General features: G+C 52.1%; 1 protein-coding gene across 1 annotated transcript in view; it reads right to left on the reverse strand.

The window, feature by feature from the left end:
• Nucleotides 1-11,637, reverse strand: part of Tonsl (tonsoku like, DNA repair protein) — a 13,637-nt gene extending 2,000 nt beyond the window's left edge. Inside the window, exons 1-25 of the mRNA XM_021183522.2 lie at nt 11,568-11,637; nt 11,392-11,487; nt 11,159-11,301; nt 10,537-10,720; nt 10,176-10,305; nt 9,746-9,917; nt 9,555-9,669; nt 8,858-9,003; nt 8,619-8,771; nt 8,221-8,346; nt 7,779-7,968; nt 6,479-6,561; nt 6,275-6,364; nt 5,760-5,832; nt 5,501-5,664; nt 5,296-5,419; nt 4,483-5,213; nt 4,317-4,393; nt 3,676-3,826; nt 3,509-3,587; nt 2,765-3,066; nt 2,407-2,578; nt 1,598-1,773; nt 1,188-1,261; nt 678-811 (exon numbers count right to left, since the gene is read on the reverse strand). Coding sequence (XP_021039181.1) covers nt 678-811; nt 1,188-1,261; nt 1,598-1,773; nt 2,407-2,578; nt 2,765-3,066; nt 3,509-3,587; nt 3,676-3,826; nt 4,317-4,393; nt 4,483-5,213; nt 5,296-5,419; nt 5,501-5,664; nt 5,760-5,832; nt 6,275-6,364; nt 6,479-6,561; nt 7,779-7,968; nt 8,221-8,346; nt 8,619-8,771; nt 8,858-9,003; nt 9,555-9,669; nt 9,746-9,917; nt 10,176-10,305; nt 10,537-10,720; nt 11,159-11,301; nt 11,392-11,487; nt 11,568-11,592 — 3,910 coding nt within the window. The 5' untranslated portion in view covers nt 11,593-11,637. The remainder of the gene's footprint in view (nt 1-677; nt 812-1,187; nt 1,262-1,597; nt 1,774-2,406; nt 2,579-2,764; nt 3,067-3,508; nt 3,588-3,675; nt 3,827-4,316; nt 4,394-4,482; nt 5,214-5,295; nt 5,420-5,500; nt 5,665-5,759; nt 5,833-6,274; nt 6,365-6,478; nt 6,562-7,778; nt 7,969-8,220; nt 8,347-8,618; nt 8,772-8,857; nt 9,004-9,554; nt 9,670-9,745; nt 9,918-10,175; nt 10,306-10,536; nt 10,721-11,158; nt 11,302-11,391; nt 11,488-11,567) is intronic.
• Between the last annotated feature and the right edge of the window lie 4,050 nt (nt 11,638-15,687).

Here is a 15,687-nt window from a genome sequence, read left to right on the forward strand (position 1 = left end):
GAGGCAGAGGCAGGCGGATTTCTGAGTTCGAGGCCAGCCTGGTCTACAAAGTGAGTTCCAGGACAGCCAGGGCTATACAGAGAAACCCTAGTCTCAAAACAAACAAACAAACAAACAAAAAAAAAGAGAAACCCTGTCTTGAAACTATAAATAAATAAATAAATTCAAATTGCTTTTATGTGTACTGGTGTTTCATTTCATTTGCATGTATATCTGTGTACTGTGTGAAGCCAGGCTGCCTGCAGAGGCCAGAAGGCAGCTTCAGGTCCCTTGGAACTGAAGTTCCAAAGGTTGTGAGCTGCCATGTGTGATGCTGAGATTTGAAATGGGGGTCTCTGGAAGAGCACCCCTAAGTGTTGACCGTTCCTCCAGCCGCCCCTTTGGTTTATTATTATTATTATTATCACTATTATTACTAGTACTAGTACTATTATTTTCTTTACTATGCAGCTTAGGCCAGGTTTGAGGTAATCTGCCTTACTGCTTCCTGCCGTACTCTGAGCCACCAGTCAGTCAGTCTCGCTCCTTGCCCTGGTTACACCACAAACTGCCTTTCATCACAGCAGCCTTGTGGAATCTGGCCAATGGCAGTGACTGCCCCTTCCGCTGGCAGGTCTCTGGAAAGTAAGCCCTGTGTTAGGTGAGACACAGGAGCCATTCTTGTTCCTAGCTCTTACCTGATAGGCCAAGGAAGCTGAGGCCTTGGGACCGCTCTTGGAGGGCAGACAAGAGCTCCTCTAGACTGGCACAGCTGACCTCGGGGTTGGCAGACAGGTCCAGAGAAGTGAGTGAGGGGCAGCAAGGGAGACATCTACAATGACAGGGGACATGAAAGCATGAGCTCGCCAGGAAAGCCCTCACTTTAGTACTAGGGAAGTCTGTCCCTTGGCTCTGGGAGCCAAGGATCTCTGCAGTGCCAGCCAGAGGCAGTGCCGTGGCCAGCTCTAGAGGCAGGATTGGGGGCGGGAGGGAATGTTTCACCAAGGAAAAATAAAGGATAGGCCAGAGTGAGAAGTTCTCATACCATGGGGACATGGCAAGAAACTCAAGGAGGGTAAGCATGCCTGCCAGAGCCATCCCTGGAGACAGTGGATGTCTCAGAAAGAGGTGACACCACCTGACTCATTCATCTTCATGTCAGGCTTCCTCCTCACAGGAGAGCCAGTGGTTCAGGGATGGTGTGTTACCTGCTCAGTTCTCTCACGGCCTTGTCACCCAGGCAGTTTGCAGACAGGGTTAGGTGGGCCAGAGCACAGCCTTCCTGGATGTTAAGAACAGGGCAAAAGGCCATGCCTAGTGGGCACCCATCCGTCCACCTTCCTCCCAGCAGAGTCCCATCACCAAGAGAGCTGAGATGGAAAGGAAACACCTCTCTTCTAGGCTATAGGTTATAGATGCCTTGTAAAGACCACAGGGGCCTGGCATGTCCCTTGGAACTTGCCTGAAGTAACACCACCTGGCTCCCAGGAGTCCATGGGTGTTCTTCCCAACCCCCAGCCCTTCCCTCAGACTCCGTACAACATGGCAGGGTTGCAGTTAGGTTTTGGGCCTTGGGATCCCTGTGTTCTGGTTTGGCAGTCTACTCCATACCTCATACCTTGGTCAAGTATTTGATAACAGGCTCTATGATACCCGAGTTGCTCTTGCTGGCTGCCACAGAGCTCAGCTCCAGACGTTCGAGGGTACAGGCGGGTAAGGTCTGCAGCACCCTCGCCAGGGCAGGAGCGCCGAGCAGATTGTACGATAAGGACAAGGTTTTCAGGTGCACAGCATCTGTACGGCAGAAGGACTTGTGTTAACCCATTCAGTGCCCCCTGCCCTCTCCCCACTCTAGAGTTCTGACCCCACAAGCCTCATGAATCCTTTAGAGAAACTGTTACCCCTGGACTTTTTGTGAGAAAATTGAGAAGCAGCGGCTCTTGTCCAGTCTCTAAGCCCAGGTTTCACCCTTCCATATTCCTGGCTGGTAGGCATAAAGTTCCGGGCCAGGACATTTGTGAGTGAAAGTCAGGACACTGCCCTGACATTAACCCCTAAACCCAGGCCCTCCCTCTGCTGGGCTCCACTGGGTAAGCCCCAGTCCTCAGCCCTCTGTACTGGGGCCATGTCACTGAATCAGGTGGGCTCACAATGAAATCGGCTCAGGAAGGAAAGATAGAAGGACTTTGAGGGCAGACATGGCCTCTCTGAAACCCTACTTGTGATATGTGGGGCTAGAATGAGTTCTGAAAACAGCCAAAGCCGGTCGAGAACCAATTTCTGCTGGGACCCCAGCTACACTTGGGTCCTAATAGGAACTGGCCCTTCCCTCAGAAGCCAGACCCTGATATTCTGGGACCCCTCTGCTCAAGGTTTTGAATCTTCTCAACACCGGGGTCAGGGAATACACTTAACTGCTCATCTTACCTTGGAAGGCACCACCCAGGGCAGCCTGGTGGCTCAGGAAGAAACTGGGGCTGAAGCCACAGGCCTGTAGGCGCAGGGTGCTGAGCATGGGGCAGGCCCGCAGAAGGGAGGCCAGGGCCTGACCACAGCCATCTCCTAGTGGGTTCATACTCAAGTCCAGCTCCTCCAAGTTCTATAGAAGGGATAGGATGGGCGCTGAGCTCATAGACTCCCCATGTGGAGTCTCGTCTCCACAGGGGTCCCATTCCAAGGACACACACTACCCAGCTCTCTAAGATGCACCAGACCACCAATGAATGGCTCAGTGGGGATAGTGATACCATGCAGCTGTTAGCCCACTGTATGCTGGGGTCTTTACCTGCAAAGCAGCCTGGCCCGAGGAGCCTTCCACAAGCTGACGCAAACCTTCCTGGCCCAAGTGATTTGAAGAGAGATCGAGGAGGACCAGGTTAGGCGTGGTGCCCAGGGTGGCCAGCAGCTCGGTAGCACAGGCATCACCTAGTCGGTTCCCCGCAAGGCGTAGCTCCCGGAGTGCTGTGTGTAACTTGAGGGCCCTCAGCAGGGGTGTGAGCTGGGCTTGGCACAAGGCCAGGGAGCAGGCACTAAAGGAAGGGCTGGAACTCTGGTGGTCCATGGCCTGCAGCACTTGCTGGTGCTCCCCTAAGAAGAGAAGATACAGGGTCAGGTCACCAGGGTGAGAGCTCAAACCTGCCGCCCGAACCCTGCAGGCAAATAAAATGGTCCAGGCAATAATATGGAGCCCATTCCTAAAAGCCTTGGATTTAGTATCATGCAAGGAGCTTGCGTATAAATCAGGGGGTTGGGGGGGGAGCTCTGATCTCCTTCAGCCACATTTACATCTTCCAGTCACCAGTTACTGGTGACCTTCAGGCCCCCTCAGACTCCTTCCTGGGCTTTACCTGTGACTTAGGCTGCTTCAGGAACTCTTATTCCAAGGGCCTATGATCCTAGAACTGTCTGCTCCTACCTGTCCCCAACTCGAGGTATAAAGCTTGGGGGAGGGTTGGATTTCCTCAGATATCTGCAGGGTAGGTGGGGATTACAGGCCCAGCTCCTCCATCCTAAGACAGGGCTAGCTCACCTTGTCCCAGGCTCAGGCAGGCCCTGCGGTAGCGGTCCTTTAGCGGAGGAAGGTCCCACGAAGTTACTTCAGCTAACACCTAGAGTGTACGTGTATGTGGTGAGCAGCCCTGCAGAGCCTAGCAAACGGAGCTAGCCTATGCCCGCGGCCCCGGCCCCACCGCACACCTCATCGTTGCTCTGCAGCACATCAGGGATGGGGTCCTGCGGGGCCAGCAGTGCGCCATCCTTCCGCAGAATGAGCCTTGGGAGCAGCCCACATGTTTGGAAGTAGCGCTGGGCGGCTTGCTCTGTGAGCCAAGCCACGGGCCGGACGTCACTGCCAAAGAGAATGAATGGCGTGCTGAGCTCGGAGGCACTGGGGCCCTGCTTTGGTATCTCCAGCTCTTTCATCTAGTGCTCTCCACCTCTGCATCTCTTCTCTGCATAACTAGCCCCACCCCCAACACCCCCCAAGACAGGGTTTTTGTGTAGCCCTGGCTGTCCTGGAACTCACTCTGTAGGCCAGGCTGACCTCAGACTCACAGACATTTGCCTGCTCCTGCCTCCTGAGTACTGGGGTTAAAGGCAGACTATCTGTTCTTCTGGCCCTCTCTAAGGCCCATAGAAGCTTCCTAGACTGAAGCCTTTCTGTCTGTGCAGGGTTCCCTGGGGCTCTAGGGAGTAGAGTGCCAAGTCCAAGGGAGTCCTGCTCACACATCCCCTCCTGATAAGCACATAAAGATGCTGCGTACTGAACTACTGTTACCCCAGGCAGAGCTACATGACAGGTGGAAGGAACTGGGGATGGGGAGAAGCCCGTGCCTTACCTCTGGGGGACGGGGATGAGGAAAAGGTTATCCTGAATTTGAACTCGAACCCGGATGGGAGGGGGCTGGACCAGAAGCTAGCAGGAAAGACAAAGGGAGGGGACAGTCAGAAGACAGGAGTTTCTACCCGCACCTGTCCCACGCTGAAGACTGCTTGTGTACCCACCAAAGGCTGGCCTGCTGCACAATTTTCCTTGTTGGGTCCTGAGGTCCTAGGCACGCTGGGGTTCTCCACAGGCTCTGCAGTCAAGCTACCATCTCCTGCTTGAGTCCGTGCACACCAACCATCAAGACTTGTCAGGCGACTCTGCTTGACACGGGTCCGGGGCCTTGCAGGGCATCGTTCATAGTCTGACACCGAGGTGCTGGGCCTGCCGCTGCGGGTCAGAGGTGTATCTACCTCCAGCCATTCCCCAGCCAGGTATTCCTCCTCGGGAATGAGTGCTGTCTTGGGGGCAGGGACTTCCTCTGAGCCCCGAGGCAGGCTAGGCACCAAGCGACGGCTCTGGGCACTACCCACGCCTCGGATGGCCGCTTGGTAAGCGGCCTGGCAAGCACTTGACGTGGCTGTCTCTCTACTTTTGGGTGGGTCAGGAATCTTGACTTCACCCTGCTGTGTGGTATGTCTCAGTCTTTTCTGCGATGGCCTGCAGGGACTTGGGGAATCCTCATCCTCTGAGCTGCTACTGCTGCTGGTTGGTCTGTGCCTGGTCTTTCGAGGTCGGGACATGGCAGACACAGTTTCCTCCAGAAAGACCTTAGCAGGGGCCGGAGAGGCCTCTGGAGGTCTAGGAGTATATAAGGAGGGTTCTGGACAGGGGCTTGAGGGAGGAGAGGTCTCAGGGTCAAATAGATGGTTACATGGAATGGCCTGGAGGGCAGGGGAGCTGCGGGAAGCTGAGCAAGAGAGAATAAATCATGAGACAGGGCCTCACTTTTAGGGCTAGAAACAAGGAGAAGTAGAGGAGGCCCTGTTTACCTTGACCTGAGGAGGCCATCTGGAGCCTCCTCTCCATGGTCGCTGCCTTCTGTCTTGTCTCAAGGTCAAGGTCCCTGAAGTACAACTTCACCCACTGCTGCAGTGTCTCCAGTGGGCTGAGGCCCTGAGTGGCACTCAGTTGAGCAGGGGGAACAACAGACTCTATCACAGTCCCTGCCCATGCCCTGCCTATGCCCTGCCTTACCTTCCTGGTACGGAGAGTCACGGATGCCCCTCGCTCGATGAGTAGTTCAGCTACCTCAAAGTGGCCACAGTTGAGGGCGTCATGCAGGGGGGTGATGCCATCACACCCCTGGCCACCTGGGTCATCCACTGCTGCTCCATGGTCCAGAAGGAAGCGCACAATCTCTGGGTGGGGGTGGGGTGGGGTGGGGTGGTGAGCACATTCGTACTTGCCTCCTGACCCCCGTGTCCTGCCACGTGCTCGGCCTGACCTTACTTACCAAGATGCCCATAGTTGCATGCTTCATGGAGAGGGGTCCAGCCGCAGTAGTCTCGGGGATTCAGGGGATGGCCCTAGGACCAAGGGAAGAGGATGGGTCCTGGGCCCTGGTCGTAGCATAGATGCATGGCTGGTGCCCAGAGTAGGCCTCAAAGATTTACTCCTCGGTATAGCCTTCTTTCCCTCTTTGGGTGTTAACAAAGAAAATGAGGATATGCCCTGCCCTTCCTGCTGGCTACACTATCACAGTAGACTCCTAGTCCAGGTGCCATCCTATACCTTGGTACAAACAGTGCCTGAATACAGGGCTTAGAACAGGAGGAAGATGCCAGGGGTCTTAGTCTGCTGGTCACTCTCATTCTGGTTAGGCCAGCCCACTCACCCACAGCAGGAGTGCTAGCCAAGTACTTGGAATCTCTTCTATTTTTAAAAACACGCTATAAAGGAGATACTGCCTGGGTCCAGAGCTCCCTGAGGAAGCAAGGGTTCAGGGATCTCTCTAGGGATTTTACCCACCTGCTTCACAAGATCCTGGACACGACGCAGTTGGCCTTCAATGCAAGCTCGGTGCAGCAGGGTCTCTCCCATGTCATTGCGCCGGTTCCACTGTAAGTGTAGTTGCCCCGACGTGGGGCAGAAGTGTGAGGGGTGGAAGTAGTGCTGGCAAGGGATGGCACAGAGCTCTTGGGCAACGGGAAGGGGAGGGCATGCCGTCCTCACCTTGTTTACCTTCCGCCGGCCCACACAGCCCTGAAGCTCCTCATCTTCTTCCAGCTGCTGAGACAGGCCGTCAGCATCATCCTCTAGAAGAGTTAAGTCTGCTGAGCCCGAGCCTAGGGTGTTCTAGCTCCCCTGATCGCTAGGGCAAAGCAGCTACGAGCAAGGAAGAAAGACTCTGGGACCTGGGAGTTCTGTAGCCATGTTAAGCAAAGCTGACTCCTAGCCCAACCCAATTCCACCAGAAGCCTGCTTCAACTAATTTGTTTGTTTATGGTTTTTCCAGACAGGCTTTCTCTGTAGTGATTCTCCTCGGAGGCATTTCAATAGGCCTGATGCCCCTCCTGCACCCACTGGCCTTTTCTGTTTTCTTCTCTGCTCTCTCTTATGCATGTGGCCACCAGCTGAAGGACAGTCCCTAAAGTTGAAGTACCTGGTTCTCCTTCCTCCCTCATAACACCCAAAATACCAATATTCGATTTGTCTCATCTTCTAAGACACAGCTTAACTTCCCCAGAACTGAAGCTCCAGCCCTGTAAGTTTGCTTGTAACTTGGGAGTCAAGGTTTTTCCAGGACTCTAGTCCACAAACCTCACAGTTGGGTCTTGCGTGGCCACCACCCTACTGGAAGTCAGCCCTCAGCTCCATGGCTTCCTGCCTGCCCTGCCCCACAGGGCAAAGATGCTCTCCTTCCTAGCACTGTACCACTGGACCCCTCCACACACTGGTCTTGAGTTCCAGAAACATCCTACAGCAGCTGGATCACTGCCAACCCTGCTGGACGAATCTCACAAGGGGGCAACACAGCATCGGGTCCCCAACCACAGCCTACCACCCGCAAGGCCACCCAGGACACACCATCGCACCTCTGCTGGTTCTTTTTTTGTTGTTTTTTTTGAGACAGGGTTTCTCTGTAGACCAGACTGGCCTCGAACTCAGAAATCCACCTGCCTCTGCCTCCTAAGTGCTGGGATTAAAAGTGTGCGCCACCACGCCCAGCCCTCCCTCCCCCCGCTGGTTCTAATAGAACCATCTCCTTAGGCTTTGACCCGAAACAACTGACTTTCAGCTGGCGGTGGTCAGACAGAACCCTTGTGTCTGATGCCCACTCTGGCCCTGAGCAGTTCTTTCTGCTGGGAGCTTCTGATTACCATGTCCCATGCTCCATATACACGCCCGGCCTCCTCCATGCACTCCCACAGAAGCACAGGTCACCCCTTCTAGTCCTCAGGCTCCATAAAGACACACCATTTCCAGCACACACCAGCCCAGCCCAGCACACAAGGCAGCATTTGGCCCTCACCGCTCTCTGAGAGTTCCAGTTCACTGGTCTCTGGGGCCTCACTGGCTTCTTCCTCTTCTTCCTCCTCTTCCTCCTCCTCTTCCTCTGTGTCTTTTGCCATGCTCAGTTCCTGCAGTCTGATTTCAGTGTCACCGGCTTCTTGTGGCTGCAACTTTAGTTGCACGGTATAAAGGTGCTGTAAGATCTGCCTCTGGGGAGCAGAGATGTCCAGTTGAACAAGCAGGGCCACCAAGAGCAATTAATGCAAGGAAAGACAGGTTGAGAAGAATTCTAACTTCAAGGTCAGCTAGGGCAACTTAGTGAGACACTGTCTCAAAATGAAAATATAAAATGGGCCAGGGGCAGGTAGGTAGGTAGGTAGGTCACGAGTAAGATCTTAAGGTCAAAAGCCAGGAAAAAAGAAAGCTAGATTTATTTGGGATGGTGGGATGGGCTCTCATACCTGCAGCTGGAATCGCTGGGCCTGCTGGGCACAGCAAAAAGCCTTCTGGAAGCATGGAGCTAGCAGCTCGTATGCATCTCCAGCTTCCTCACGTGACAGGGCAATGTTGAACCAAGTCTTAGCTTCCTGAAACAGAGGGAGAAAAACACAAGGTCGGTGGCTGCCTACCACATCCAGCTGCCCACAGCCAATAAGCTGGCTTCCCTTAGCTGCTTATATGAAACTGGAAGATCTGCTTTGTCTCTGTCCTCTCTCCAGTTGACAGGCCATGATGGTCCTTGGAAGGAACAGCCTTTCTCTGGGAAGCATCCACTTACACCCACTACTGGAGAATGGTGGGCTCAAAGTACAGTCACAAAAATACGCCTGTATGTGCACAGAAGGCGAGGGCGTGTCACCTCCAGAGCGTTGCCCTTGCGCAGCCTCAGTTCTTCCTCATAGTGGTGCACAGCCTTGCGGTGATCCTTCATGTCTCCTAGTGTGGTGGCCAGGGAGACGTGGATAACAGCCAGCTCCAGGTCTGGTCTGTTCAGCAGCTCAGCCAAGTGCAGCTAGGAAGGCAGCACAGCATGTCTCAGACCCTTTTCGTATGTTGATGTCACTCTCCTCCCGTCCTATGTGGGAGAGGGACACTCACCTGCTTCTGGTAAGCCTCAGCTGCCTTGGGAAAGTCACCCGCTTTGGAGAAAAGGTCCCCCAACTGTTCACAGATAGCCATGGCACCTTGAAGATCATTGCTCTCGGCCTCTTCCAGCTGCTGCTGCAGCTGGATCACTGCCAATACTGCTGGAAAGAATCTTGAGTGAGGGGGAGGCGGGATCACACAGTATAGGGCCCCAGCAACAGCCTACCACCCCCCAGCCATATTCCCTTAGGCAGCAGCCTGGGAATCAGGGAAAGTGTCTCATTGTGACCATTGGGTAAAAAAAAAGTGGGTAGTGGGGGACTTGACCACTTGGAACTTTTGAAGGTCAGAAGCGTAAGTGTGCTTTAACAGCCCAGAACGGTGCTTGGTCTGAAGAACTAGTGACCGTCACTGTCAGTCTCGTGGGCACAGTATGTTGCCTGTGCTCCCGCTTGCTAATGCTGCTTTGTGACAAAGGTCCAGTCAGTTTCCCATAGAGCCTCTAGTTTCCTAGACACCCTGTGCAGCAGGCTTAGCCCAAGGCAAGGGTCTTCAACGGACAGAAGTCTACCCTTGCTGTCTGTCAGAGGCTCATGCCCACCCTGCCACTTCCCCCAGAACAACAATAAGCCGGATCTCTCCTGTCGGGAGAGCAGAGACCTTCTCAGACCCCTGAGGCTCTCAGTTCCAGGCCCCTGTGCAGCCTCACCATACTTGAGACTCTGACAGACAGTCACTCTCTGGTTAGGCTTCTGAGAGCCCAACCTATAGGCCTTCTTCAGGGCTCGTTTGGCAGCTAAGAAGTCCCCCAGATCTTGGAGCACCTGGAAAGAGGGAGAAAAAAAACTAAGACCTGTAGACTAAGGTCCAAGCCCAAGCCGACGAGGAAAGGAGAGGTACCTGGGACACTAGCATGCAACATTCACTCTCCATGAATCTCATCTTCATAGCACGGGCACATTCCCGGGCCCCTTCTAAGCAGCGCATGGCCTGAGAGTGCTGCCCTCCGCGCCAGTGGATGGCACCCAGGTTGTATCGGGCCCGGAACAGATCTTCATAGAGATGATTCTGCCTGTGGGGGATGGAGTAACAGGAGCTCAGAGTGTCCGGTGTCTACCAACCTTGGAACAGTGAGACACCAAAATACCTATGATACTATTGATGTTTAACCAGTTATGGCTATTAACATCACCTAGACCCTGGCTCGACCATTCTGTGGTTTCAGGCCTAAATGTGTGTGGCAAATGAACAACTTAGGCAAGCTGCCCTCTTGGAAGGATCCCAGGGGACCACCTACTCCCTCTTGGGGACAGGGATGGTGCCTCCTCACTCAGCAAGAAAGATGCTCTTTTTGAAGTAGTTGTTGCATAGAGCTGTCTGTTGCAGGCTTTCACAGGTGAGGCCCAGATTGAGGTAGAGACGGGTCCTCATCTCACTCAGTTCCCGCTGGGTCAGCATCCCTGGAAAAAGAACAGCTTTAGGGACTCAGTTGCTCCCACCCCCACCCCCAGGATATGGGGTTTTCAGGCACTCCTACCCTTTATCCCATCTCTTATTGAGTGAGCCAGGAGTCTGCTGCATGTAGAGTATACAGAGAAGGAGCAGATGCCTGACAGGTTCAAGCCTGAAGAGCCTTGGAAAGGGAGGGCCCAGAGGGAGCCTATGGGGAGAATCCAAGAAAGGGGACATACCCTCTAGTTTCTCATCCACAATAGCCAAGCTCTTCTCAAAGGCAGCCTGTGCCTGCAACAAGGAATCTCTTGATTGGCAGTGGTCATATACATCCAGATGGGTGCGGCCAATGGTGGCCCAGGCTCGCTGTAGTTCAGTGTGGTTGGACAGGGAACCAGCCAGATCCAGGTAGAGATGCTGGTGCTAATGTAGAAAGAAAAAGCATTTGAAGTGATCCGACTCCCAGCAACCCCAGCAGTCTGATACCAGAGGAAGCTACTCTTAGAAAAGAGACCCTTCTGTTTTTCTGTTTCCCAAATTTCGACAGAGTTGGGTATACCCATGTCCTATCTTTTCTGTGCAAAGGACTGTCTATGGTAATGGCTGTTCTGCCCTGCAGCAGTGCTGTCATGGGAGACCACTAAGGGCTGCCTGGAGTGTTGCTCACAATAGCAGTGGGTCCTGAGCCTTCCTCTTTCAGGTTGTCACAAACCCATCCATTCCCCCCCACCACCACCACCAAGAGCCAGACAGCGCCCCCGGTAGACATAAGGGTGTGACTGCCTGCCAAGTCAGAGGTCGCTGAATATTTATTTGCATACTAGCCCTCTCTCCTCAACAAGTGAAGGTCCTGTCCTGTACCTTCAGAGCAGCAGAGTAATTCTCCATTTCAGCCAGCCGCTCTCCAATCTTGCGGTGGGCCACAGCGCAGCCCAGAGTGTCCTGGACGCTCTCTAGCAGATGTAGTTCCTGCTGGTGCTCCTCCAAAGCCTCCTTGAAGCGGCCTGCCGGAAGAGGGGCGTGGGGTGCTCAAGGTGCGCCATCACCCAGCCAGTCCCCTGCCTCCAGCCCGTCCTTTCACCGTTCCGGCTCACCGTGGCTAGCCAGCAGCTCCCCCAGCTGGTGGCAGTAGATCGCCTCCTCGCGCAGCTGTCCATTCCTCTGGGCCCTGGTCTTGGCCTTGCTCAGCTCTGCCGGAAGAGAGAATCGGGTCTAACCCAGGACCCGATCCACACCCTGCGTCCCGACATGCACTCCCCAAAATACTCACGGCGAAGCTCCTGTTCCAGGGTCATAGCCACACAAGCCACCACCGCCTCGAAAATCTGCACTTCCCGCGCTTCCCTGAGCCCACGCCCATTATCTCACTCCACCCCTAACACGCAAGGCCCACCCACTCTTCTGAGCGCATGCTTAACTCCGCCCCTTCGGTGGCCCAAGTGCGGTAGACTCCAGGCCTTCTGGGATTTGTAGTCCTACTGGTGCCATCGGGGGCAGAAGGTCTGTTGGGTAGGATCTGGGCCTTCAAGGCTGCTGTGAGAGTACGGGGCACCCAAGCAGGCAGTGCCCTTTCTGGTTGAGTTACCAGGACTACAGACTGACCCTGCTCCCCTGAAATCTACCTGCCTTTTTTTTTTTTTTTTTTTTTTTTTTTTTTTTTTTAGGATTAGACGGGCTTGGTGGCACATGCCTTTAATCCCAGCCCTCAGGAGGCCAAGACAGGCACATTTCTAAATTTGAGGCCATCCTGGTCTACAGAGCAAATTGCAAATTCCTGGAAAGCCAATGATGCACAGAGAGACAAAAAAAGGGGGGGGGGGTCTGGATAGATGGCTCAGTGGTTAAGAGCACCAACTGCTCTTCTGAAGGTCCTGAGTTCAGGTCCAAGCAACCACATGGTGGCTCACAGCCACCTGTGATGAGATCTGATGTGTGTGTGTGTCTGAAGACAGCTACAGTGTACTTGCATATAGTAAATAAATGACTCTTTAAGAAAAAAAAATTTTTTTTTTTAAATTTCACGCATGTGTTTACCTATATATATGTGTGTGTGCACCTGCCGTGTGCCTAGTGTCTGAAGAGGCTGAAGAGGGCAACTTGAAGAGGAGTTACAGCTTGTTGTGAATCATTGTGTGGATGGTAGTTGCCAAACTTGGGTCCTCTGCAAGTGCAGTATAAGCTCTTAACTACCGAGCCAACTTTCCAGTTCCCAACCTGCTTTTTTATTACAGGTATACTGTAGTGCTAACCCCATTTCCTCTAGAAATTATTATTATTTTTTTAAAGATTTACTTATTTATTTATTTAGTTTTTTGAGATAGGGTTTCTCTGTATAGCCCTGGCTGTCCTGGAACTCACTCTGTAGACCAGACTGTCCTCGAATTCAGAAATCTGCCTGCCTCTGCCTCCCAAGTGCTGGGATTAAAGGCGTGCGCCACCACGGCCCGGCAGATTTATTTATTTTTTATTCATATGAGTATACTCTAGCTGTCTTCAGACACACAAGAGGGCATCAGATCCCATTACAGATGGTTGTGAGCCTTGCAGCCTCCCTGGGGACTAACGCCCTCATGGCCTCCTGAGAGCAGAACAGGGGCTACCCTGTTCCTCAGATGCGCTTCTGCCTGTCTACCATTCTCTGGTTGCTGGGAATTGAACTCAGGACCTCTGGAAGAGAAGTCAGTGCTCTTAATCGCTGAGCCATCTCTCCAGCCCTCTTCTAGAAATTAAAGCACACATCACCTATTTACATTTGTGAAAAAACTTGAAAAAAAAATACAGGTGCTCACATGGTCCTGGCTGGACTCAGAGATCCCCCTGCCTTTGTCTCCTCCATTCTGTGATCAAAGGCCTGTACCACCATTTGTAAGTTTTACCTTAAAATTTTAAATTATTATCTTGTGTGTATGGGCATTTTGCCTGTGTGTCTGTGTACCATTTGTGTGCCTAGTGCCCATGGAGGCCAAAAGAAGGCATCCCTAATTGGGGAGAGGGGCTGGAAGGGTGAGGGTTAGTATAGGGGAACGAGGGGAATAGAAAGATGGCTCAGTGGTTAAGCGCACTGTCTGCTCTTCCAGAGGACCAGGGTTCAATTTCCAGCACCCACATGGCAGCTCACAGCTGTCTGTAACTCCAGTTCCAGGGAAGCTGACCCCCTCCCAAAGACAAACATACAGGCAAAACACCAACGCACACCTAAATAAAGAATGAACGCATGGATAAATGGATGGATGGATGGATGGATGGATGGACTGACGAACGAATAAATAAATAAATAAATAAATAAATAAAGACAAACTGGTGGTACACACAGTTATGAACCACCATGTGGGTGCTAAAACTCAAAGCTGGGTTTTCCCCAAGAAAACTTTGGCCAGCACTCTTAAGCACGGAGCCAGCTTTCAGTCCCTATTCTTTCAACTTTTTTTTTAATATTTATTATTATTTATTATTTATTACTTTATTTATTATTATTTATTATTATATGTAAGTACACTGTAGCTGTCCAGAAGAGGGAGTCAGATCTCGTTACGGATGGTTGTGAGCCACCATGTGGTTGCTGGGATTTGAACTCCAGACCTTCGGAAGAGCAGTCGGGTGCTCTTACCCACTGAGCCATCTCACCAGCCCCCCTCTTGCAACTTTTAAAAAGCAATATAATACCAAAAAAAATAATGTTTCTTTTTCTAGATAGGGTACTGGGTTTTTTTTTTTTTTTTTTTTTTTTTGGGCATGAGGTCTTAATGAAACTGTTAGGTGCCCTAGGGAACAGCCCACATGCAAAGGGCACAGAAGGGCCCTGGCTAAAAGGGGAGGAAGGGGCTTTTTTGAACTAAACAGAACAGTTTCTCCTATGTGGTATCAGTGCTCCCAGAAGATGCAGGAAAGACATTTGAAAACTGTCTAGCTTTGTACTGCAAGGCAGTTGAATGAGAATATAGGCTGGAGAATTAAAAGCGAACCAGATTTTTTACCTGCACAGTGCCCGGAACTCTATTTGGAATTATGATTTGGGGTGCTCTGTTCTCATTACCCTCAAGACTGAACACTTCCCTGGCTATGTGGCAGACGTAACACTCACCATCTATCAGGATGTGCACTGAAGGGCCCACTGGAGACGTAGTGCAGGATCCCACAAAGCCATGGGGGTGAGACATAGGAGGAATTAGTTTGTCTTTTGCTTTTGAGTCAGGGTCTTCTGGAGTCCAGGCCAGCCTCATCCTCAGCTCCTGACTTCACTTCCCAAGTGCTGGGATTACAGGCGTGTGTCTGCCACATCTATAAACCGACAAGTTTATTTTCTATTCTGATCAAAGCAACGGGAGCACACTTTATTTTTTTGGTTTTTTCGAGACAGGGTTTCTCTGTGTAGCCTTGGTTGTCCTGGAACTTACTCTGTAGACCAGGCTGGCCTCAAACTCAGAAATCCACCTGCCTCTGCCTCCCAAGTGCTGGAGTTAAAGGTGTGTGCCACCACTGCCCGGCAAGATCTTTCTTGCAAAATTGTGCAGGGTGAGAAGGAAAATCAGATGCAGGTAGACCTCCTATGAAGGGCAGGTTTGAGGCTAGGCCTTGATGGGTCCCAGGATGTCAGAACAGCTATGGAGATCCACGCTGCCGGCCCTTTCCCCATCTGAAGCATGCCTCAGAAGTCAGGTCCACTACCTGTAAGGCAGGTTGGTGAGCTATGTGAGGGGCACAGTGAGAGAGGAAGAGTGGGATGGGAGGAAGGTACAGAATCAAGAGGCTTAAGACATGGGGAAGTCCCTCAGTACTGTGGTGAAGACCATGACTTTCTTTCCTTCTAGACTTGGAGTTCATAAAATAGGAGTCTGTTGAGACCGAGCTATTCTAATGTATTCTATCGTGTTAAGAGTGTTCTCTTCCGGGCGTGGTGGTGCACCCCTTTAATCCCAACATTCGGGAGGCAGAGGCAGGTGGATTTCTGAGTTTGAGGCCAGCCTGGTCTACAAAGTGAATTCCAGGACAGCCAGGGCTACACAAAGAAACCCTGTCTCAAACAAACAAACAAAACATACAAAAAAGTGTCCTCTTAGATCATTACTTGTCCTATAAGACGGTATTTCACAAGCAGCTTTTAAAAACTTTATTATTACTAGCGTGTGTGTGTGTGCACGCGCGCATGCCATGGTTTGTGTGTGAGTCAGAGACGAATCAGTAAATGTACAGACCAAACTGTGGAATCAGTTTCCCTTTAGAGTTAGTCCAGCTTCTCTATCCGGGTGCTTCACAGGGCTATAGGACTGGGGATGAGGCACGGGCTGGTCAGCAAGAGAGGCTAACAGAGCACAGGGAGCCCCACCATGAGGCTGTCTTCTGGTAAGGAAACACAGACAAAACATGGTTTGGAATATTTTTTTTTAACTACA

The sequence above is a fragment of the Mus caroli genome, chromosome 15 (assembly GCF_900094665.2).
Source record: "Mus caroli chromosome 15, CAROLI_EIJ_v1.1, whole genome shotgun sequence".
NCBI classification, from domain to species: domain Eukaryota; kingdom Metazoa; phylum Chordata; class Mammalia; order Rodentia; family Muridae; genus Mus; species Mus caroli.